A 25335-nucleotide genomic window follows, 5' to 3' on the forward strand; every position below is an offset into this window, starting at 1 on the left:
ATAAGGTTAAGAAGAGAAGAGAAAAAAAAACAAAGAAATTAAATAACTACTTTTATTCCTCCTAGTCCACAGGACATTTCCCCAGAACTGGAGATGCCCTGGACACCAAGCCCAGCCCCATGATGTGTAGAGCGTCCTTCCCACCCTCCATTTCCAAATAACCTGAAGCTATTAAAACCGATGGCCAGCCCCCTCCAAGCATCCAATTTCACAGTGTCCATGTGCCACAGAGGCAGCTCCCAGGTGACAGCACAAAACCACCACTGCAGTCAGGGGAAGGATGCTGGTCCCCTGAGGAGAAAGGGCCTCGCTGCCTCCAGTATATCCAGCTTGGGGTCCAGGGACCGGCCGAGCCCCTCCAGCACCATGGTCGCAAACACAATTGAGGCAAAGTTACTCTCAAGCTTCACCTGGAACAGAAGAGCAGTGGTCCTGCCAAGGCCGGCAGTGCAGAGAGGAGTATCCAGGACAGTCATGTCACCATCAACACTCACCTCTTGCACCTGCCCATGTGGTTTTTACCATCTACCTAATGCTTTTTTCCCCAGCCCATCCTTCCCCCACCAACTTGTCTGCTCACCCACTACACATGTGCTAGGAACATTAAGGAAAAATCATAATACATATGGCATCCACTTTTCTAGGAGTGGGTGTGCTTATGTGTGTATATACCATATGCGTTATGATATATACACATGAATGACTTAATAAAATGAATACTTCCCAGATACACCAGAAACTAACTCATCTGAGGGTATTCTCCACCCATCCCGTGGCCTTTCTAAGAGACACACACAGTGGGCTTTGCTTCCCAAACATGGCAGAGCTTCCCCTCTGACAGTGGCAGTGTACATGGATTACTCAACACTCATATCCACATTCTACTAACAGTGTTGATCTTTTTAACAAGTTTGATGCAAAAAAATGAAGTATGAATAGATAGAAATGTAACTGGAGAGTTGAGGAGAGAATTGTGACCAGGACCACGCTAGATAATGAACAGGACAGACACATGATTACTGAGCTAGTGATATCACTACAGAGGAAGATGGAGCGTATAAATCCGTGACAGCCCAAAGCTGCAAATTGCTGCAACTCAAAATAATAACAACCCTTATACCTGTGGATACGTTATGGCTTACAAACTGTTTTCCTAATTTTTATCTCGTTTAATAGTCTTTCTGTAACATTTCTGAAATAAAAGCATCAAAAGAGTAGAAATCCAGCTCTGGATAATGCAAGGTTGGAGGGAAGGGAGACTCGATTCCCCTAGCTGGGAAAATGGGATGAGTATCATACCGCAATCCCTACATAACTGTTTCAGAGTAAATTACTACCCTATACAATTCCACGTGGGCTGGCACTAAGATAGAGTTTCCTAAGCGACAACCAGTTATAGTGGAAGATGACAAAAATGACATAATAACTGGTTGGGGGAGGGAAGGGAACAAGAATAAATCAGCTTCAATTTGCAACAGATGACACAGAACTCTGTCCTCTACTCTGGACCAGTTGGAGCGGACCTCGTTGCCTCTTTAAGATGTAAAGAAGAGCTTTACCAGTTTAGAAAAGTACTAAAAAAAAAAACCCAAGCCCGCTGCCATCGAGTCTATTCTGACTCATAGCGACCCCACAGGGCCAGACAGAACTTCCCTACAGAGTTTCTAAGGAGTAGCTAGTGGATTTGAACTGCTGATCTTTTGGTTAGCTGCGAAGTCTTAACCACTTTGCCACTATGGCTCCTCAAAAGTACTAGGCAAGAATAAACATGCTATCAAGCAAAGCAACATCACATGGTCTTAATAGGATTCTCTCAGGAGTCTCCTTCCTGGAAAAAAAGTCCCCCTGATGAATCATTTAAAGCCAGGAAATCACCTAGTAAAGTCTAATCTATGTTTTTCAAGCTTTTATCCAACACTCATCAATATGATATGCCAAAATATCAATATGATGACAAAAGTACATACAATGCTCTCAATTTGACTGAACAACATAAACTAGAGTGAGTCTCATCTTCATCTCCCTTGTGGGTGCAAGGACTGTATTAAACCAGCCCCGCTGCCTCCTGCTGATACCCAGTTACAGCCCTGGAGAGCTGACCTTCCGGCGTGGCTACCGCTAAACATCTCCCCACCAGACATTCGCTGGGCATGGAGTCACCACAGTTCGGTGCCAGCAGCACGTTTACATCTTTTTTGGACACGGATAGGACTTTTATTTCTCCCTATTAAATTCAGTTTTATAGACATGGCCTATAACTTTAGCTTATAAAAATTTAAGTTTTATTAAAAAAAAAAAAATTAGCTTTTAAAAAATCAGCATGCCAGTGAGGTTCTCATCTAAGGTATCTGTAAGTATGCCATTCATACTCAAGAGCAGAAGGAGGGCGGCTCCGTAGCTTCAGGTGTGATCAGGCAGCCAGTTAGAAGCCTGGTTCCATTCTGTCATTCAGTTACATCTCCCCATCTGACTCTCGAGAACATCACGAGACCGTTGAGATGCCTTGCTGAAATTCAAGTACTATAGCTGCACCACCTGCCTGATGGACCAGTCTGTCTCACGGGTGTTTGTTGCTATTTTCTTTTCCACTATTCCTAAAACCACAGAACCGGTCTGCTGAGACGTTCACACTTCAACCTCTTTCCCTAATCCTCCACAACTCTGCATAAGGTCATGGGCTTCAGGCAGCCAGGTGGACCGCTCCTCAGACATTCTGGTCACTATGGAGAAGTTAGTGGCTGACGGAACTGGTACGGATGATGGTGCTCACCACACGTTCTTCCATCGAAACCCAGTGTAATCACGGTCCCCCTTCGCACTGATGCTCCACACCCCCTCCCCAGCTACAATGTGGAAAATGAGAAAGATGGGAGGGAAGGGCAGTCTGCTGCCCTTCTGCAGTCTGCAGTCGATAATCATTTATCACCCTCACAATCGTTAGAGCCCCAGTGGGTGGAACTCACACGTTTTCAGTCGTGCTCCACGGTGGAAACAAAAACAGCACTTTATGCAAATGGCAGTGTAACCGGAAAGGCTTTAAGCCTGTGATCTCTCCTGTGAGAGAAGGTTCTCTCCCGGCCTTGGGGCCACCCCCGGCTTCCTGGAGACCCCCTCAGCCTGACCAGCACGGGAGGTTCAGCTGCACCAGGGCCTCACCTGGTGCGTCATCAATAACTTGAAGACACTGGAGAGAAGGCTGGAAACTTGAAGCTGGAAAACAGAATAAAGCCAGACTGCAGAGATTAGAGAGTCTGGTGAACTACCCTCTTTCTCTTCCAGTCCCCTGCCCTGCCCCCCTTTCCCACCACACACACACACACCCCACACTCACACCACATTAACACACACACACTACACATTCACATACCACATATCATTCAGACACACCAGATACATGTGCCATACCACACACACACACCCCTCACACTCACACCACATTAACACACACACTACACATTCTCATACCACATATCACTCAGACACACCAGATACATGTGCCATACCACACACACACACACACCCCACACTCACACCGCATTAACACACACACTACACATTCTCATACCACATATCACTCAGACACACCAGATACATGTGCCATACCACACACACACACCACACACTCACATATCACACACCACACACGTGCCACTCCATACACACCTACCATTCTCCACACACCCCTGGGATTGCTACATCTGAGGGCACGGGCAGTAAACACCCAAAGGCCCTGCTCTCCATTTGCCTGCCCACCTTCTCCAGGGTGACGGTGTTCTTCCTGGCCTGGCTCACCAGCGTGGCCATCTCAGCCTTGAAGGCCTCCACGTCCCTGCACTCACTGGCCCGGGCATGATGCAGGATGAGTTCGGCCACTCTTTGGCCCTGGAAGATTCATAAGAAAGGAGCTGGCATAAAGCTACCTGGAGTGGGCAGAAAGTTAGGTGCTCTACCCAGGTATTTCATGTCTTAGTTGCTTCCAGCCTGGTTTTTCTACCATGCTGCCTTTAGTCACCTTCCCCTTTTAACTGTATCCCTCCAGAATACCTGGACACTGACCAAAGTCTCTGTTAGTGGGGCCCTACCTGCGTCAGGGCAGGTACCTGTGTGTACAGTCAGTGCAAGGACTGCTCACCTGTGCTTCTCACCCAGGCCACACAACCTCCTGCACACTCCCTGTGGCACTACCTACCCTGAGCCCAGCCCCAGACCTACCTGCCAGGCTAGGCTCTCCAGGACCAGGCTCACTTGGGCCAGTCTCTCCCTGGACCTGCCTGCTGGGCTCACCTGGGCCAGGCTCTCCAGGGGCTCTCCCCACGCCGAGCAGAACGCCCTGCTCACAGCTGAGCCACCTCTGTGCTCCCTGAGTCACATCTAGTGCCCTCAGCTCCTATTGCACCACCCAGGGCCAAGCTCTCCCTCCTTCACCCAAACATGCACAGGAGACCCAAGTCCCACCGGCCTTACACCTCACCCTTTCCTCTCAGCCCAGGGGCATGTTCAGACTGGCTTTGGGTTCCCCTGTTGGGTTGCCCTCGGCAGCCACCTAAGCAGGACTCTCTTGAATTCTGCCCCTTTTGCCAGCTCTCTTTGCCAGGGCCTTCCTCTGCTGGAGAGATCTCTACCCGCAGCCCAAGGGATGCTTCCCACTCACCCTGCTGCAGACAAGTCTCGACAGGGGCTTTCTAAAGCCCTTTCTCTCAGTGATGATTCTTAACATTGGAGCCCCTCCAAGCCACAGAAGCTTTAACACTATATTCAGCCCCACCCCCAGAGACAGCAACATGCTCCCCAGTTGTGGAATCCCACCTCCCATTCTTCCTCTCACCAGCCCACCATCTTGCACCCAATGACACAGACTGAGGGCAGCCATTGTTCCGTCAAGAAACTGGCCTTCCTACTGCCGAGGGAGCAGGAGAGCTGTGGGATGCAGACCCCAAATTCTCGTAAAAAGACCAGACTTAATGGTCAGACTGGGACTAGAGGGACCCCGGAGGCCATGGTCCTCAGACCTTCTGTTAGCCCAAGACAGGAACCATTCCCAAAACCAACTCTTCAGACAGAGATTGGACTGGAATATGGGATGGAAAATGATATTGGTGAAGAACAAGCTTCTTGGATAAAGCAGACACAGGAGACTATGTTGACATCTCCTGTCTGGAGGGGAGATGAGAGGGCCAGAAGCTGCCCAAATGGACACAAGGAGAGCGAGTGGAGGGAAGAGCTGTGCTATGTCATTAGGGGGAGAGCAATTAGGAGTGTAGCAAGATGTATGTAAATTTTTACATGAAAGACTGACCTGATTTGTAAACTTTCACTTAAAGCACGATAAAAATTAAATAAATAAAAAAGAAACTAGCCTTCCCAGTACCCCTGGGGGTGTGTGCTAAAGAAGGAAGAGAGACCACCAACCCACACCAGCATCAGAAAAAACAGGCATTCTTTCTTGTCCCAAGTCATAAGTGGCTCAGACCTGGCCCCCAGCCCTGCCCCGGCACCCACTGACCAGAGGCACCTGAAGGGCGACCCCATTCCCTCTCCTTCCTCTCTCTCCCTCTGCTGTGCTCCACACCCAAGGCAGCTTTACAAATGTAGGGGTTTACAAGAGCAAGGCCGAGGAACCTGCAGCAAAAACAGCGCACCCTAGGAGTCCCCTGGTCTCACCTGCCCCATCAGTACCGCCAGGAAGACGGCCCGGAAGTTGCTCAGGTCGGCAGCCTGCAGCTCTGCCACGATGCCTGCGTCCAGCAGTACCAGCCGCAGGGGCCAGGGGGCAGGGGCTGCAGCCCCCACCTGAGTGGTGCAGATGTCCCCCTGCTGGGCCCAAGACCCCTGGCCCCTGGCCACACCATCGGCGCCTTGCACCAGGATGTTCCCAGGATGGAGGTCCCCGTGGACAAAGTTGTCCACAAATATCTGGAAGAAACCAGCAGGGCTTATGGCTCATCAACCCTCCTACCCCACCCTGCCAAGCCACAAGCAGAGAAAGCAAAGTCCAAACTGCATTCCAGCGACTTATTTTTATCTTGGATCCCTGGGTGATGCAAACAGTTAAGCAACTGGATCCGAACTAACCAAAAAGTTGGTGGTATGAACCCACCCAAAAGAGTCTTGGAAAACAGGCCAAGACTTCCGAAAGATCCCAGCCTTAAAAACCCTATGGAGCGCGGTTATACTCTGCACACAGGGCAGCTGTTGTTTCTACTGTATGAGTTGAGCAATCGGTATGCTACTTACGATAGTTATGGTTCTGAAAACTTACAGAACTACGTTTCTTTAAAAATACTTCATAAATCAGGCTTCCCTCCATTGCTCAATTTGTCAGCATCGGTGAGGTCTGTCAGTGAGAGGCCACCCCATGTCTGTGCAGCGAGAGCCCTGTGCACACAGCCCCGCACACATGACTGGCACGCAGCACCGGCTTTGAACAGACTAAGCAGGAAAGCAAGCCCAGGGCCCCTTTGCAGAGTAGAATCTGCCTCCCACAGACACACCAGCAGCGACCACCCCTCCACCCAGGAGACAGGAAGAGAGGCCCTGGGGTAACACAGAGCTGCTGCTGGGGGGCGCCCTCAGGAGGCCCTTCCAGGCAGATGCACGCTCTGAGCACGAGTCTCCCTGGATCCAGGCTTACTTGAATCTGAGTTCCTGAATGAACCCCTGGGCTAGGACGGGTCCCCGGATGACAGTCTGACAGCCTATACTCACCCCCTATACCCTCCACTTATCCCATTTCCATCACACCACTGGGCACTAGTTCCAGGAGCATCAGAACATGTCCGGTCTGCTCACCCCTGTAAATCCAGCCCACAGTGCAGTGCCTAGCACAGAGTTAACACCCAGTTTAACTACTTGCCAGGTGAATGAACACACTATGCTGTCTCTGACAGTCCGTCTACACCGAAGGCCCCCAGGTGGGGACCATCTACACCATGGGACCCCAGCCAGGGCTCGTCCATTCCATGGACCCCTGGGCAGGGACCGTCTACACTGAGGGCCCCTGGACAGGGTCTGTCTCCCTCACTACTCTTCGTAGCTCTCTGCATTGAGGCAGTGCACATGTCACTGAGAAAGTGCTCAATAAAGAGTTGTAGAAGGAATGAACATTCTCAGGGGACACAGCTATTTCTAGAGCTGGATCTCTGGGCTCGGCGGCTGGTTGGCCAGCGGCTGGTTGGCCTGGCTGCCCTCCTGCCCACGAGAGCCCAGCAGAGCCTGGCTACCCCAGGGCTGGGTCCCGGCGCCCCCTTGGCCACAAGCCTACCATCTTCAGAAGCGTGCGGATCCCCAGCCGCGCTATCTCCCTCTTCAGCTCCAGGGGAACCCCCGCCTGCTGGTAGCGGGCCACAGGCACGCTCTCCTGGGGAAAGAGCAGGATAGCACAGCTTCACTGGATAGCCGTCCACCGCCCTGCCCCCGTCCCAGGTGACACACAGTGCTGCCCTCCGGTTGAGGGGAGGTGGTGAGTGCTGGAGAAATAACCCGAAGAGGTTCACCTTTCTGAGAGCCCTGTGACTCTGTTTATCACCCACAGTGTATCTTAACCTATGTGCATGCTCCTTCTACACAACTCCTCAGTGGAAGATTTGGTTGTGAGAAAGGAGACCATTACTCTGCTGCTAACATAGGGACCTGGGGAGTCAGGCGAAAGGCAGAGCTGGTTCCCAGGCCAGAATCAGCCAACAAGGGGCATGAGTGAGCCTGCAACCTTGAGCCAAGGGAGGGACAAGAAAGAAAAGGAAGGAGAGAAGGGGCCTAATGAGCAAGCATTTTATATAGGTTACCATTTAAAAACCAGGTGTCACTGAGTCCACCCTGACTCATGGCAACCCCATGTGTGTCAGAGTAGAACTGTGCTCCACAGGTTTCCCATGACTGATTTTCAGAAGTAGATCTCCAGGTGTTTCTTCCAAGGTGCCTCTGGGTGGACTTGAACCTCCAACCTTTCGGTTAGCAGTGGAGCATGTTACCCATGTGCACCACCCAGGGACTCCTGGTTGTAAGGTAGACATGCATGGGGTCACCATGAGTCAGAACTGCAACTGGTTTTATATAGGTTAGCTTATTTAATTGTCAGAGCAACCCATGGAGACAGACATTGTTATCCCCAATTAACAAGTAAGAGAACTAAAGCCCAGAGAACTTAGGTAACCCAGGGTCCCGGGATCTGCTCTGCCCTCCTTCAGGAGGCTGAGCCGGAGCTGCTGAGCCAGGTGATGATGCCGCCACGTTGTTGCGCTCTTTCTCCGTGTAAACACTGTGCCGAGCGTGTTTTGCATTTAGTACTTCATTTACTCCTGTGACAACCTGGCAGCAGGAACTGCCATCCCTGTTTCATGGTGAGGAGACCAAGTCACCCACCTGGTAACATGGCAGAGATTGTCAGCCCAGGAGATCTGAGGTACTACCATTACTCTCACTCAGCCTCTGGCCCGCCACACCGCCTCCATCCTCAACCCTGTCTTTGGCACAAGTGAGAGGCCTGTGGGCAGGGCTGCTCAGCTCTTACCTCATACGTCTCCACCAAGACGTCCCTGGAGACAAACGGGCGCAGAGGCGTGGGAAACCTGACAGCACTCACGTTCTGGAAGTTGCGCTGGAAGTGTTCCAGGTTCCGAGCTTCATAACGCAGGTCGATCTGCAGTGGACGGAGAGAGGGTGAGGGCCGGTTGGGGCAGAGGGTCAGCGTAACACAGGTCGATCTGCGATGGACAGAGAGAGAGGGTGAGGGCCGGTCGGGGCAGAGGGTCATCGTAACACAGGTCGATCTGCAGTGGACAGAGAGGGTGAGGGCTGGTCGGGGCAGAGGGTCATCGTAACACAGGTCGATCTGCAGTGGACGGAGAGAGAGGGTGAGGGCTGGTCAGGGCAGAGGGTCAGCACCACCCGGAACCCAAGGAACCAGCAGATCCGCCCTGCCTTTCTCACTCTCCAAGAAACTCGGGGAAGACGGGTGGGCTGCCACTGCCGGGTGCCTGAGTCTCCATGCCGACTCTTCCAGCCATGGCCGGCAGAGACCTCAGAGGTTTGGGGTGTTCAGCTTCTCCCCTGTTCCTCCTCTGCCCCAGCACCCCAGCCCATGGCCCCTTCATCCCTGGTCTGGCCCTCTCTGGCTGCTCTCTGCCCCCAACCCAGCCGTCCTGTCAAGGCCACCACTGCAGCTGTTCCTGTCCCAGATGGCTGCCCTCCACAGCACACGGATCTGCTCTCCTCAAACTCGCTGAGGGCCTTGTTGGGCCACACTGGGAAGACCAGCTCCCCGCCTGATGCTAGCTCACCTGTCGGGCATCATCCCACTCAGCCGCTCCTGAACTCTTGTCTCTGGCATCTGTGGTTCACTCTCTGGCTCCCCACCAGCCTCCAGCTGCCCCTCTTGCTGTGTCCTCCCGGCTATCAGGGCCCCACAGGTGCTGACTCTCGCTGCCAGCTTCTGGCCTCCAGGGTTCCCTCTTCCCACTCCCAACACAGGCCTCCTGGTCCCGGCTCCTGACTTCCAGTTCAGACCCTATGCTGGGCATGTCCCTGTAGACATCCACAGGTCCCTGAAACTCCGTCTGCATGGACTCACTCTCCCCCCATCCACTCAGTCACCTGGCATCACCTCAGATGACTCCTCTCTCCATCCAGGGTGTGACCCAGTGCTGTGACTGCCTCTAACCCCTCGCAAATTATCCCCGAGCCCCAGCAGGTGTCTGGCCTCCCATCTCCCCTCCCATAAGTCCCTCGGCCAGTATCCCCCCACTACCTGCAGCACAAAGTCCAAACTTGGCAGCATGGCCTCCAAGGTGGGTGGGGCCCACTTACCTCTCAGGCTGGCTCTGGTGCCCCAACTCCAGCCTCACCCGACTCCATGTAGTTGCTGAGCCCCCAGGTTATCTGCATCTCTCCGCCCCCACAAGCACCCCAGACTGTCCGTCTCCCTGCCCCCACGAGCATCCCAGACTGTGTGTGCCTCCCCATCCCCACGAGCACCCTAGACCATCTGTGCCTCCCACCCTTATCCTTGGCCTCACTTCCTCCCTCTGATTGGAATGTTCTTCCCCCATTTGGTCCCACTGTGAGCTCCCAAAGGAGCTTTCACCCTCAGAGAGAAACAGCCACCTACACTCCTGTGGAACCGAGGCTTTATTTGCAAGTATTTGCCTGTCAGTCCCCCTCTGCCTCTGCCTTGCTGTGGCTGTTAGCTGCCCTTGAGTGGATTGCATCTCATGGCGACCCGTGTGCAGAGTAGAGCTGCGCCACAGCGTTTTCAAGGCTGTGACCTTTCGGAAGCAGACTGCCAGGCCTGACTTCTGAACTGCCAACCTTTCAGATAATAGTCGAGTGCTACCCAGGGACCTCCCTCTGCCTTAGGGATAGGAAAATCTCGTTTTTTTTTTCAGTTCATCAGCTTCTAATACAGTTTTCAGTCAATGTTAAATGAACTTATGAATGAATGCTTAAGAGAGCCAGAGAGGGAGAGAGAGAGGACTCACAAACGTACACCCAGACCCACAGCTTAAGGTTTCAAGCCTGGGAACCTCAGGGACTACTGAGAAATGCAGACAAGCTAGAAGAGGCAAACGGGGTGAGATGTGGAAATGAGAGCTTGAGGAACTGAATAAAGCTGCGGTGTGAGGTATAACTGAGTGTAATCAAGGCAGAGATGGCTGTTGGAATAGAAGCTGTTTTCTGTTTTAATTTTCTTTGTATGCTCAAAACCATGCTACTCCATAGGATGAAGCAGCGCCTGCTAAACATTCAAATGTACCCCTGGGACTTAAAACCTTAAGTCAGAGGGTGTAAAGGAAGCCTTGGCCCACTGCTCCTGAAAGCCTGCCAGCGTCTGCCCTACACACACAGAGCCAATGCTGAGTGGTCTGTGTGCAGCCCTGACCCCGAAAGTGTTCACCAAGCCCGCTACCTAAACGAGTACCCTGTGTCCCCAGGGTCCTGAGCAGGAAGAAGGCCCCTGTCTACCCAGTTAGCCCTGGGAACCAAGCAGAACAAAGGCAGAGTGTGTGGCTTTGCTGATGATTCTTCTGCCCTGGAGTTCAGTCATTAACTGAGGCAGAGGTAATGCTACCATGTTCCGCCAGAATCATGTCATTTTCCTCCAGGTACAAAGGGAGACTGTATTTCCCAAGCTCCCTCTCAGTTACACAGGCCAAGCAATCAAGCTCTGACCAGCAGGCTATGGGAAGAAGGGCCTGGACACCACACCCGACAGGATCCTCCACGGGGGCCTAGCCACCACACCTGATAGGATCCTCCACCAGAACCTGGGCCTACCACACCTCTCACAGGATCCTCCACAGGGGCTTGGCCACCACACCTGACAGGATCCTCCACAGGGGCTTGGCCACCACACCTGACAGGATCCTCCACCAGAACCTGGGCCTACCACACCTCTGACAGGATCCTCCACAGAGGCCTGGCCACCACACCTGACAGGATCCTCCACAGGGGCCTGGCCACCACACCTGACAGGATTCTCCACAGGGGCTTGGCCACCACACCTGACAGGATCCTCCACCAGAACCTGGGCCTACCACACCTCTGACAGGATCCTCCACAGGGGCCTGACCACCACACCTGACAGGATCCTCCACAGGAGCCTGGCCACCACACCTGACAGGATCCTCTACGGGGGCCTGGCCACCACACCTGACAGGATTCTCCACGGGGGCCTGGCCACCACACCTGACAGGATCCTCACGGGGGCCTGGCCACCACACCTGAAGGGATCCTCCACAGGGGCCTGGCCACCACACCTGAAGGGATCCTCCACGGGGGCCTGGCCACTACACCTCTGACAGGATCCTCCACGGAAACCTGGGCCCCCTACACTTCTGACAGGATCTTCAATGGGGGCCTGGCCACCACACCTGACAGAATCCTCCATATAAGCCTGACCACCACACCTCTGACAGGATCCTCCACAGGGGCCTGGCCACCACACCTGACAGGATCCTCCACAGGGGCCTAGCCACCACACCTGATAGGATCCTCCACCAGAACCTGGGCCTACAACACCTCTGACAGGATCCTTTACAGGGACCTGGCCACCACACCTGACAGGATCCTCCACAGGTGCCTGGCCACCACACCTGACAGGATCCTCCACAGGGGCCTGGCCACCACACCTAACAGGATCCTCCACGGGGGCCTGGCCACCACACCTGAAGCGATCCTCCACGGGGGCCTGGCCACCACATCTCTGACAGGATCCTCCACAGAAACCTGGGCCCCCTACACCTCTGACAGGATCCTCCATGGAAACCCGGGCCCCCTACACCTCTGACAGGATCTTCAACGGGGGCCTGGCCACCACACATGACAGGATCCTCCATATAAGCCTGACCACCACAGCTCTGACAGGATCCTCCATATAAGCCTGGCCACCACACCTCTAACAGGATCCACAGTAGCTCCTATCACACAGTGACCCCACATGACACCTGCTGAGTGTGACAGGCAGATTCGGGAGGAGCTGGGCCCTGAATGACTGTAGGGTGGAGCCCCCTCTCCCTCAGCTCACCTGCATCGATGGGGCTTTGCTAGAAGCAAGAAATAAGCTTGTTACATTAAGCCACTGAGCTTTGGGTGTTGTTACATCAGCTAGCAGTACCTACCTTAACATACCACGCTAACCATGAGATACCGGGAAAGGTGGCAATCATTCAGCATTCACTAAGAGAACTATGTTGTTGTTGCTGGGTGCCATCGGGTCAATTCTGACTCACAGCGACCCCATGTGGCAGAGCTGAACTGCTCCATAGGGTTTTCTAGGAACAGGATGCCAGGTCTTCCTCCCATGGAGCTGCTGGCGGGTTCTAACTGCTGCCCTTTCCATTATTAGCCAAACGCTTGACTGTTGCACCACCAGGCCTCTTTAAAGAGAGAACTATGGGAGGTGCTCTTCCAGCTGAGGGACGGAGAATTACCTGTTGGACCATGAGCTTCTCAAACTCCTCCACAACCTCAGGCAAGCTAAGCCACTTGATTCCTGGCAGAAGTCCAAGGGCTCGGCTGCCCATCTTCATAAGCAGCAGGTCCATATGCACCTGGGCCAGCAGGCCAGGGTGCAACACCTGTGGAGAGAAACAACGAGACAGGAGGGCCAGGGGCACACACCTCATCCACCATGCAGAGCCACCATCAGAGAAGGAACAGAAGGGAAGTGGTCCCACCACACAGATGTTCTTGCTCCCCTCATCCCACATGCCTGTCCCGGATACTTGGGAGCAGCCCCTCTGTACTGCACTCAGCTTTGCCCAAGGAGGGAGGCTGTTTCGTCTCAAACACATTAAACTTAGATCAGTTCTCAGTCATTCAAGTGCATAAAAGTCATATCGAGATGCTTGGTAAGAATGTAGACCCGGTCCTCCTCCAAGACCCATGGAACCAGACTGTCTGGGGGTGCGCTCACAGGTAACTGAATCAGGCCACCCGAAGACTACGCCCTGATAAATGATGCTCTGCTGTTGTTGCTGGGTGCCGTCTAGTCGATTCCGACTCACAGCGACCCTATAGGACAGAGTAGAACTGCCCCACAGGGTTTCCTATGCCGTAATCTTCACAAAAGCGGATCATCAAGTCTTTCTCCCTCAGAGTCCCCAGTGGGTTCCAAGCATCGACCTTTAGGTTACCGGCCAAGCACTTAACTATTATGCCACCAGGGCTCTTTCAATAATGAGCTCTAGAGCCACAGAACTCAGTGGGACCATGGAAGGAGTAGAAAGAGCTGCTTTCAGAATCCAGGTCTGCCACTCATGCCTGCAGGGAGCTGGGCAAGCCACACAACCACTCAATGCCTCATGTTTTAAAAATGGAGAAAAACTGAAGTTGTCAAGGATTAGATTTTACTTGCATCCATAATCAAATGACATATTGCATTGGGCAAATTTCCTGCAAAAAAAAAAAACCTCCTTAAAGTGTTAAAAATAAAGATGTCACCTTGGATGCCCCTGACCCAAGCCATAGTATTTTCAATCTCCTCATATGCATGTGAAAGCTGGAATATACAATGAATAACGAAGCCTGAAGCAGAACTGATGCCTTTGAGTTCTGGTGTTGGCAAAGAATGCTGACTATACCACAGACTGCCAGAAGAACAAACCAATGTGCTTGGAAGAAGTACTGCCAGAATGCTTCTTAGTTGCAAGGATGTTCAAACATTATCTCATGCACTTTGGATGTGTTATAGGAGGGATCGGTCCCTGGAAAAGGACATCATGCTTGGTAAAGTGGAGGGTCATCGAAAGAGAAGAAGACCCTCAACGAGATGGACTGACACAGTGGCTGCAACAATGGGCTCAAACACTGCAACGATTATGATGATGGCGCAGGACTGGGCAGTGTTTCGTTCTGTTGTACACAGGGTCGCTATGAGCGGGAACCGACTCGGCAGCACCTAACAACACTCCCACCTCAAATCCTCTTAGGCACAGCATGGGGTATAAATAAACAGATAAGAATAAAGCAAAGACTTCCCTCCAGGCATCTCACGGAGAATAAGTAATGCACACGACGTGGTTGCACGGCTCCTGGTCCGCAGCTGCATGCTCTCAGCCTTCCTTGGAACAAAAGGAACCTCAGAGTCTGGTCCCATGCTTCTCAAATGGGCCTGACCATTACAACCCCTCCAACCACTGATAAAAATCCAGGTTCTAGGCCATTCCTTGGAGAGGATGGTACAGTGGGTTTGAAGTGAGGCAGCAGGGCAAGGTTCTCCAGGGGTAAAAGAGAGCTCCGGGTTCCCGCTACCCCTTCTGCCAGACCCCCTGGAGACCTGCTGAATGTAATAGACCAGAGTAGAGACAAGAATGACGGGGAATGACAGAAAAGAGGCAGGAGAGAAGAAAGCCAGTTCTGTCAAAATGTACCACCACCACCTTGGGTCTGCTAAGGCACATCTAACCTGGCTTGTCTCAGATTTATCCCTACTCCAGGGTGGTGGTGTTGGCTGCCATCAAGTTGGCCCTGGTCATGGTGACCCTCCCATGCACAAAAAAACGAAATAGTGACCAGTCCTGCACCATCCCTATGAACAGTTGTGGATAAGAGAATGTTGTTTTGACCCATAGGGTTTTCACTGGCTGACTTTCAGAAGTAGATCGCCTGGCCTTTCTTCCTAGTCTGTTTTAGTCAGATGGGTAGCGGCTGTATATGAAGTGCATAGGCTAGAATCAAACCCGGGTCTCCAGCATGTAAGGTGAGAATTCTACCACTGAGCCACCAGTGTCCCTACCCCGGGGTAGTGGGTCATTAAGGATGGTGATTCCTCTACCCTCAGAGACAGAAAAAAAATAAAAATGCCACTGAGTCGATTCTGACTCATAGCAACCCAACAGGACAGAGTAGAACTGCCCCATAGGGTTTCCAAGGAGCAGTTGGTGGATTCAAACTGCCAGTCTTTTGGTTAGCAGCCAAGCTCCTAACCACTGTCCCACCAGGGCAGCCTTCCTCACTTTCCTTGACCAGACTTCACACCCATTCTCTCAAGGGAGAAATAAAACAGCTTGCACATGATGGCCAAGCCAACAGAAATACCTGGAAGGCAATGGGGGGTGATTTGCATGGGGGCGTCCAGAGCTGGGGAAGGCCGGTGGTATGGGTGAGATGTTGGCTGTTTGGTTAGAGATGGGAAGGGCCTGGCTGAGGTGCCCTGAACACTTACTTTGACGGCCACTGGGATGAGGTGACTTGGCTCAGGCAGGTGGGCAGAGGGTGATGCGTCCACCCCCACCAGGTCGGCTTTGGGGAGGAGCAGCCTTTCTAGAAACGACTGGTCAGCAAGACTTCCTTCAGGCTTCCAGCCCTTCCCAGAGGGTCCAAAGAGTTCTCCCAGCCACCCGAGGGCCCAGGACGCTGAAGAGGGCCTCAGGCTGGAGGCAGTGTGGAGGTTCTGGAGGCTGTCCTCCCCCAGGAAGGCAGCCTTGGCGCAGGCCTTGTACACCTGGGCCACGCAGCCCGAGCCCACAGGCTCCAGGCTCTCGAAGCAGAGGACCTGGCCCCAGGCTTCCCCGAAGGCCTGCTGGAGGGAGCTCCGGGTGTGCGCCCACGGGTGGGGCCTCACGCGGACGTGCAGCCTGGAGAAGGCGGTACAGAAGGCCTCTGAGAAGAGGTCCCGCCGCGTGCTGGCCCACTGGCCCAGCTTGATGTAGGTGGGGCCTGAGGTCTCCGTGGCTTTCAGAAGCAGACTGAGCCAGAGGGCGGCCACGCCGGGAGCCAGGTAGGTGAGGGGGTAGAGTAGCAGGAGGGGGAGAAACTTCACCAGGAGCGCCCCAGCCCGCAGCCAGAGCCGCAGGTGCAGGAGGAGGTGGCGCCGCTCCTGGGAGACCCTCTCCAGCGGCCCCTGTTCAGCTGGGTCGCCCCAGCTGGCCCTTCGCGGACACAGGCTCTCGGGGACCCGCTCGCCCACGTCCCCGCAGGCTGAGACAAGCCTGGGCAACATGCCCAGCAGAAGCCAGCCTAGTCTGCGGGGACACCTGGGGGGCCTCAGTGGGCCCCGCTCCCGCCTGGGCTCCAAGCGCCGCAGGTGCGCCCAGCAGACCCTGAGGGACCAGCGCCCCGGGGTCCCCATCCCCACCGGGTCCAGCGCCCACGTGCTCACTCGGCCAGGCGGAGCTGGTCCGGGTCACAGCCGAGGGTCTCGCCTCTCAGACCTCCTCCTGCGGCCCGAGCCCCGGCCGCCCCTCTCCGGTACCTTCACGGGGGACTCCCAGACCCCGCCGGCCCGAGGGGGCGGGAGAAGCCATCACGCCGGGGGACGGGCCGGGCGGGGACAGCGCGGGGAAGGGGCGTGGGAGAGCCGGGGGGAGGCTCAGAGCGGGATTGGGGGGCGCCGAAGGCCGGGGTGCTCGGGGCCGAAACAGGGTGTCGCCGAAGGCTGAGGACCCGGCGGAGGCGCTCCGGCAGAGGGCAGGACTCGGAGGACGCGAGGGGGTGCGAAGGCCGAGGACCCGGACCCCAAAGGCTGGGGGCTCAAGGCTGAGGACGGGGGGTCGATGGGACCGGGTGGGGGCGCAGGGGACCGGGCGGGGACGCTCGGGGCTGAAGACAGGGTGCCCAGGCCGGCCCGGGCGGAGCAGGGAGCCGCGTCGCTGCTTCCGGGATTCCCCCTCCCCGTGGGGCCGCCCCTTAAAGGGCTCGCGAACCGCCTGAGCCCACCCCGAACACCCGGGACCGCCCCCCGGATCTTTCCCCGGACACCTCAGACACCCGGGATCGCCCCCCGGACACCCGGGACCATCCCCTGGATCGCCCCCCGGACACCCCGGACACCCGGGGCCGCCCCCCGGACGCCCGGGACCGCCTCTGGACCGTCGGGACCGCCCCCCGGACCACCAGAGGCCGCCTCCGACCGCCTGGGCCCGCCCCGGCCCGCCCGCTCGGAGCGGCGCTGACGTAACCCGACCGCTGCCCGCGGCCCGCGGCTTCTCTGCAGTCCCTGCGGTCACCGGAGGGAGGCGCGGCCGGCGGACTGCGGCCACTCGCAGTCTGAGCGGCGCAGACCCATCACTCCTACCCAGGGTCCGGGCTGGCGGGGGCCCCGGGCGGTGAGGGTCCCTGGCGGGTGGGTGGGTGGGGTGGCCTGGAAGGAGTGGGGGAGGTAGCCAGGATAGTGGGCGTCCCGGGACGGAGGTGTCCTGGGCGGGGAGGAGTGGGCTGGACGGCTGGGGGTGTGTGTGTTGGGGTGGTCCCAGCAGCTCTCCTGGGGACTGGCTTGGGCCTGGGGAGGGGCTCCGGAAAGGCCACCTTGGATTTTCAACGAATCCTTATTGGGCCCGGTAGACATCCCTGAGCTCACTCACCCTTCGCTGAGCCTCAGTACATGCACGGAGCTGGGGGCTGTGCGGCCCTGGGGAAGTGGTCACACACCTAGCCCTCCGGGGATACGAAATGGTGAACGCATCGTGTGCAATTTCAAAGTGTGAAAAGAGCCTCGAAAGAAACCTAGAACAAGGCACTGAGGGGGGGCACTTTGGGCAGGGTGGCAGGGAAGGTCTTGGGGGAGGGGCCAGACACCGAAAGAATAAATCCCTAAAAGAGGAAAGAGGCGTTTGAGCCTTTTTTCAAACCTGGAAGAACCTTGAAGGTGAGATGGCTGTAGTGGGCAGGGGGAGGCTGCTGGAGTTTGGAAACCGGCCAAGGCGGCCACTGTGGGGAAGGGCCTCAGGGAACGTCACCCAGCCCATCCTCTGCTCTCCCGCTGGCTCTTCCACACTTACCTGTAAAGCAGCCCCCCACACCCCTCTCCATGTCGTGAGTGGCTACCACAGAAGCCTGGCCAGGGGAGGATGGCACCTCCCAAGTGGGACAGAGAAATAAGAACATGCCCAAGGTCCCCACTGCTGAAGGGGAACTGCCTGAAATGTGGGGGCCTGGCTGCCCATACAGGAAGGAACAGTGGGGTGGCAAGAGGGTTCCTCCTGCCTTAACTAACATCCATATCTACCACCACAGGTGTGAAATGCAGCCAGCCGTTAATTATCCTCTTCCCTAGCTTCCTCCTGGTTTACTGACCCACTGTGCCTCACCAAGGGGTTTTTTGAGGACTTGGTTTGAAGCCAGGGCCCTGGGTCCTAGCCCAGGATCAGGAGCTAACACTGTGACATCAGGCAGTTCCTTGGACCTCTGCTCCTTAAGCAAAATGGGGAATGGAATTCAACAAAGTTATAGTCACTTAAAAGTCACAGGTCCCCTAGACTTAAATTTATGGTTCTGAGAATTACTGTGTTTCTCAGATTTAATATAAGTTCTGGAGCTAAATAAGCCTGGTTTTCCACTCCTTGTCCCCTGTATAACCTTGGGGACAAGTGAATCAGCCGTTCCAAGCCTCCATTCCTCGTTTGTAGAGTAAGAATAGTCCCCTTCTCTCAGGCTGTTGTAAGGAAAAAGCCAGGTAATATATGTGCCGCCTCGAACACCACAGCTCAATAAATGTTCACAAATGTTGTCATGTGTTATTAACTAAATGGAGCCATGGTGGTGCAGTAGTTAGGTGCTCAGCTTCTAACCGAAGGGTCAGAGGTTTGAACTCACCAGCTGCTCTGCAGGAGAAAGATGTGGCAGTCTGCTTCCTTAAAGATTATGGCCTTGGAAACCCTATGGGGCAGTGAGTCAAAATACACTTGATGGCAATGGGTAGTTTATAGATGTTGTTACGTGCCGTTGAGTTGGTTCCGACTCATAGCGACCCTATGCACAACAGAACGAAACACTGCCCAGTCCTGCGCTGTCCTTACAATCATTGCCTGAGCCCATTGTTGCAGCCACTGTGTCAATCTACCTCATTGAAGGTCTTCCTCTTTTCGGCTGACCCTGTACTTTGCCAAGCATGATGTCCTTCTTCAGGGACTGATCCCTCCTGACAACATGTCCAAAGTATGTAAGATGCAGTCTCACCATCCTTGCTTCTAAGGAGCATTCTGGTTACACTTCTTCCATGACAGATCTGTTCATCCTTTTGGCAGTCCGTGGTATATTCAATATTCTTCGCCAACACCACAATTCAAAGGCGTCAACTCTTCTTCGGTCTTCCTCATTCATTGTCCAGCTTTCACATGCATATGATGTGATTGAAAATACCATGGCTTGGGTCAGGCGCACCTTAGTCTTCAAGGTGACATCTTTGCTCTTCAACACTTTGAAGAGGTCCTTTGCAGCAGATTTACCCAATGCAATGTGTCTTTTGATCTCTTGACTGCTGCTTCCGTGGCTGTTGATTGTGGATACAAGTAAAATGAAATCCTTGACAACTTCAATCTTTTCTCCATTTATCATGATGTTGCTCATTGGTCCAGTTGTGAGGATTTTTGTTTTCTTTAGGTTGAGGTGCAATTCATACTGAAGGCTGTGGTCTCTGATCTTCATTAGTAAGTGCTTCAAGTCCTCTTCACTTTCAGCAAGCAAGGTTGTGTAATCTCCATAACTCAGGTTGTTAATGAGTCTTTCTCCAATCCTGATGCCTCGTTCTTCTTCATATAGTCCAGCTTCTCGGATTATTTGCTCAGCATACAGATTGAATAGGTATGGTGAAAGGATACAACCCTGATGCACACCTTTCCTGACGTTAAACCACGCAGTATCCCCTTGTTTTGTCCGAACAACTGCCTCTTGATCTATGTGAAGGTTCCTCATGAGCATAGTTAAGTGTTCTGGAATTCCCATTCTTCGCAATGTTATCCATAATTGGTTATGATCCACACAGGCCAATGCCTTTGCATAGTCAATAAAACACAGGTAAACATCCTTCTGGTATTTTCTGCTTTCACCCAGGATCCATCTGACATTAGCAATGATATCCCTGGTTCCACGTCCTCTTCTGAAACCAGCCTGAATTTCTGGCAGTTCCCTGTCGATATACTGCTGCAGCCATTTTTTAATGATCTTCATCAAAACTTTGCTTGCGTGTTATATTGATATTGTTCTATAATTTCCACATTCGGTTGGATCACCTTTCTTGGGAATAGGCATAAATATGGATCTCTTCCAATCAGTTGGCCAGGAAGCTCTCTTCCATATTTCTTGGCATAGGCGAGTGAGCACCTCCAGCGCTGCATCTGTTTGTTGAAACATCTCAATTGATATTCCATCAATTCCTGCAGCCTTGTTTTTTGCCAATGCCTTCAGAGCAGCTTGGACTTCTTCCTTCAGTACCATCGGTTCCTGATCATATGCCACCTCTTGAAATGGTTGAATATCAACTAATTCTTTTTGGTGTAATGACTCTGCGTATTCCTTCCATCTTTTTTTGATGCACCTTAGTCCTCAAAGTGACATCTTTGCTTTTTAACACTTTAAAGAAGTCTTTTGCAGCAGATTTGTCCAGTGCAATGCATCATTTGATTTCTTGACTGCTGCTTCCATGGGTGTTGATTGTGGATCCCGGTAAAATGAAATACTTGACAACCTCAATCTTTTCTCCATTTATCATGATGTTGCTTATTGGTCCAGCTGTGAAGATTTTTCTTTTCTTTATGTTGAGGTGTAATCCATACGGAAGGCTGTGGCCTCTGATCTCCATCAGTAAGTGCTTCAAGTCCTCTTCACTTTCTGCATGCAAGGTTATGTCATCTGCTTATCCGGGTAAAGATGACAGCTTAGAAAACCCTATGAGGCAGCTCTACTCTGTCATATAGAGTCGCTATGAATCAGCATCAACTGAGTGGCACCCAGCAACAACAAATCAACATTAGTGAGAGCAGCCTTTAGGAACTGCAGGTGCTGACTTGCTGGGAAGCTGCTTCACATGGGTGCAGTGTAGGAGAATAGAGTGCTGACCCACCAACAATCTGCAGCGGCCAGACCAGGAAGCCAAGCCACAGTCTCTGCAGCATTAGGCCCAGAGCGGTCAGAACTTGCCAGCTTGCCTAATTTTCACCCCCACTTCCAGCTCAGGACCAACCAAAACCAAAACCAAACCCAGTGCCATCGAGTCGATTCCGACTCATAGCAACAGTATAGGACAGAGTAGAACTGCCCCCATAGAGTTTCCAAGGAGCGCCTAGCAGATTTGAACTGTTGACTCTTTGGTTAGCAGCCTAGCACTTAACCACTATGCCACCAGGGTTTCCTAATAGTTTCCAGTTCTTGGGAATGTTCCTGCCGGTGCATTATCTTCATTACCACTAGGTGGCACCACTCACTCGTGAAGTGCAGCCACAGCTCCCCCTAGATTCCCAGACCTGAGGAAGGGAAGGGAGACTCCAAGCCCACCTGGCTGTACTTAACATTTCACACGAACCAATTCACTTGATTTCAGCATCCCCCACGTAGCGCTGTGACATGGCAGATGTTAAGCAGGGCAAACTTTTTTGCTGAAGTATCCTGTAGTACGGGGACACCAAAAACAAAACCCGCTGCCCTCAAGTCAATCCCGGCTCATAGCGACCCTATAGAACAGAGTAGAACTGCCCCATAGAGTTTTCAAGGAGCACCTGGTGGACTTGAACTGCCAACCTTTCAGTTAGCAGCCCTAGTGTTTAACCATTAGGCCACCAAGTTGGGGATGGTGGTGGGGACTTGGGAAGCCCCCAGTTTCTCAACCTTGGCAGTCACTAATGATCTTTTGGGTTGGATAATTCTTTGTTGTGTGTCGGGAGGGTGAAAGAGGTGGCGCAGGAGGGGTGGGGAGCTGTTCGGTTCACTGTAGGATGTTAGCAGCATCCCTGGCCTCCACCCGCTAAATGCCAGTATCCCCCCATCTCAGTTGTGACAACTAAAAATGTCCTCAAACACCGCCAAATGTCCCCTGGTTGAAAATCACTGGGCTTAGCTCCTTGTGGAGGACAGTTCTCTGCTGAGGCCTTCTCAACCCCCTCCCCCATACCCTCCCCTCCCCTACCTACCGCTTGCCACCCTCCCACCACCAGGTCCTCACACCCCTCCTCACCTTCTCTCACCACCTCCACTCATCCTTCAGAATGGAGGATGGGGGAAGGGAAAACCCTGCACTGCAGCCACCAGCCACAGCTTCAGCTTCCTCGATCCCCTTCCTTGAACCGTGTCTGCAGTGTCTCCATCACAAACACCTGGGGGGCTCATAACAGACCAGCTTCCCGGGCCCATACCAGACCCCTGCACCAGGGTCTCTGGAGGTAAGGCCACAAACTCAAGGGGGTTCTCAGGCAAACAAAAGTTTGAGAAGGCAGTTCTCTGGTGCAGTTCCCAGCTCATTACCTGGGTATTTAAAATGCTCACTCGCCCCCCCCCACCCCGAATCTGAGGAGGTTACCTGGCTGTGCCAGGTCACAGGCAGGGAAGACCCCAGAAGCAAAATGAGAGCCCTATGTCCTAAGCACCAATGTCAGGCAGAAGAGTCGGCTCAGAGCTAGTCTGACCCTCCTACTGTGTTTTGGAATCACTGAGAACAGGAAGGACTGGGACTGCTTAAACACGGAAATCCATGCCTTAAGTACCTGAATCACCACTGTCTTGTTCCTTCCTTAGTGTTTAACCGCCCCCCGCCCCCCACAAAAGGAGCAGGAAAGAATATGAGTACAGAGGTGTTCGGCACGGCAGGCTTAGTAATTGAGGTTCTGTCTAATGGTGGTGCTGTCAGGTGCCGTTACGTCGGTTCCTATTCATAGCGACCCCAAGTCCTTAGCTGCATTCTTTGCTTTCTGTCATAAACACACTCACCCTTGTAAAATCATGAATGATCGAATTCTTTGCGGGGGGAGGGACGACCCTCCAAAGTAAACCAGTGGCATCGAAGTGAAACAGATAGTTTTAATAAAAAGTTTATGTTACTGTGCTATTTGCCAATTTGGAGAATCTCCGAGATTCTTTGGGTACCCTGACAGTGTCAATTTCTCTGACAGGCTCTGTAATAAACAAAGGCCCTTGTGTCACAGCACCCTCTAGTGGGCCCCGAAAGCTGCCATCTTCCAGTCCCAGCACAGGAGGTAGGAGGTGCCAGAGAGTCCAAGAGGGAGGTCAGCACGGATCTCTGACAAAGAACAGAGAGATGCCTGAGCCTGGGGCTCTCTGCCTGGCTCTTCACACCCTCCCCTGGGTGGCCTTCTCCCCTCCTGGCCTTCTGCTCTCAGCCCACACCCCCTGGATTACATGTGAGTGGGACCAAGAACAAACCAAGGCTCGGTTTGAGGTTTTGATGGGATACTTGACTTGGCTTTGTGTCCTCAGAGGGAAGGCAGCTGAGCAGTTGTGGTGGGATCAGAAGCTCGTGCCCAGCCGTGATGCGTCTTTGGGAAGGGAGAATGGCCCCAGGCTGGGTCGAGGGATGGAACAAGGGCAGGCAGGAAGAGGGAGCCCTGTCTGCTAGCTGGGTCGGACCAGGATGTCAAGGTGAAGCCGTAGACTTCTCCCTGCTTCTAAAGCAAGTTCCTTCCTGCTCTACCTCATCCAAATGTCACAGACCCGTTGTTCTTAAGTGCCGTCGAGTCAATTCTGACTCATAGCAACCCCATGTGTTACGGAGCAGAACTGCTTCACAGGGTTTCCAAGGCTGTAATCTTTACTGAAGCAGATCACCCGGTCTTTCTTCTGTGGAGCTGCTAGGGGAGTTTGAACTTTCAACCTTTTGGTTAGCAGCACTTAAACGTGCCACCAGGGCTCCTGTCATGGACCTAACCGTAGATAAATGACTCCTCTCCTGATGCCTGCCTTCAAGGTAAAAAAATAACCCAACCTCTCTCAGTTATCTTCTGTTCAGCTATGCACTGGCAAGCAAGAAGCACTGAACTAACAGAAGGACCCTGCTGGCCAAGAGGCTAGGAAGGAATGGACCACAGCAATGCCAGCATGGGACCAGCCCTCAGAGTGGGGTGGCTGGGGTAAGGGATGCAGGAAGAACCACACTGCTCGTTCTTTCCAGAGGGGGCGCCATATCCAGGCAGTGGAGGGGACTCTAGAAATCCCCGCAGAGTGGGTGTGAAGCGGTTGTGTGTCAACTAGGCTGGGCCGTGATTCTCAGTGGTTTGGCAGTTGTATGATAGATGATGTGATCACTTCCATGACGGGATCTGCTGTGAGGAGTCAATTAGTTGAAAGAGAGCTTCCTTGGGCATGTGGCCCACATCTAATATAACTGGACATTCTGGCAAGGCTCATGGGCTTTTTGCTCACTCTGGATCCTGCAGCTGGCTCCTGTCTGTCTGACCTCTGGTTCTTGGAACTTGAGCTAGCAGTTTACCTGTGGCCTTGCCTGCCAATCCATCTTGGGATTCATGATCTTTGCAGCCTGTGAGCTACACCCCTGCTGTCTGACCTACCGATCTTGGATTCGCCAGCCCCTGCAGCTATGTGGATCAGGAGCCTCCTCTATCCTGACTCACGGACTTGGGATGTTCCAGCCTTTACAACCGCATGAGCCATCTCCTTGGTACAAATCTCTCTCTCTATATATATATATATTTATACGCTTTACTGGTTTCACTCCTCTAGAGAACCCAGCCTAAGACAGCATGTTTTCAAGGTGCTGTAGTAGCATGTAAGCGCTTCATTCCTTTTTATTGCCAAATAATATTCCATTGTACGGCTTTACCATATTTTATTTATCCATTCATCAGTTGGTAAAACAGTTGGGTTGTTTCCACTCTGGACATTATGAATAATGCTGCCATGAACATTCAGGCACACGTTTTCGTGTGGACACATTTTCATTTCTCTTGGGTATATATGCCTAGGAATGGAACTGCTGTATCATATAGCAACTAACCTTTCGAAGAACTGCCGAACTGTGTTCTAAAGCTGCTGCACCATTTTACATTCCCACCAGCTGTGTATGGGGACCTCATACCACCAAGAACCAAGAGCCAGCAGAATAGCATGTCCTTTGGACCTGGGGTCTCTGTGCTGAGAAGCTCCTCAGCAGGGAAGATGACA

The 25335-nt window shown here is 53.2% G+C and overlaps 1 protein-coding gene across 6 annotated transcripts in view; it reads right to left on the reverse strand.

Annotated features, from left to right (window-relative positions):
- Positions 1-16986, reverse strand: part of ADCK2 (aarF domain containing kinase 2) — a 21039-nt gene extending 4053 nt beyond the window's left edge. For 3 of the 6 annotated variants that reach the window (XR_010322587.1, XR_010322588.1, XM_064289640.1), the window contains exons 1-7: positions 15659-16986; positions 12924-13070; positions 8507-8635; positions 7262-7357; positions 5662-5913; positions 3754-3882; positions 3157-3210 (exon numbers count right to left, since the gene is read on the reverse strand). Coding sequence is in view for 4 of the 6 variants with exons in the window: in XM_064289640.1 (XP_064145710.1) it covers positions 3157-3210; positions 3754-3882; positions 5662-5913; positions 7262-7357; positions 8507-8635; positions 12924-13070; positions 15659-16564 (1713 nt within the window). In the remaining 2 variants the exon portion in view is untranslated. The other 3 variants (XM_064289639.1, XM_064289641.1, XM_064289642.1) reach the window with 3 other exon arrangements.
- Positions 16987-25335: the final 8349 nt, after the last annotated feature.

Source organism: Loxodonta africana, chromosome 8, assembly GCF_030014295.1.
Source record: "Loxodonta africana isolate mLoxAfr1 chromosome 8, mLoxAfr1.hap2, whole genome shotgun sequence".
NCBI classification, from domain to species: Eukaryota; Metazoa; Chordata; class Mammalia; order Proboscidea; family Elephantidae; genus Loxodonta; species Loxodonta africana.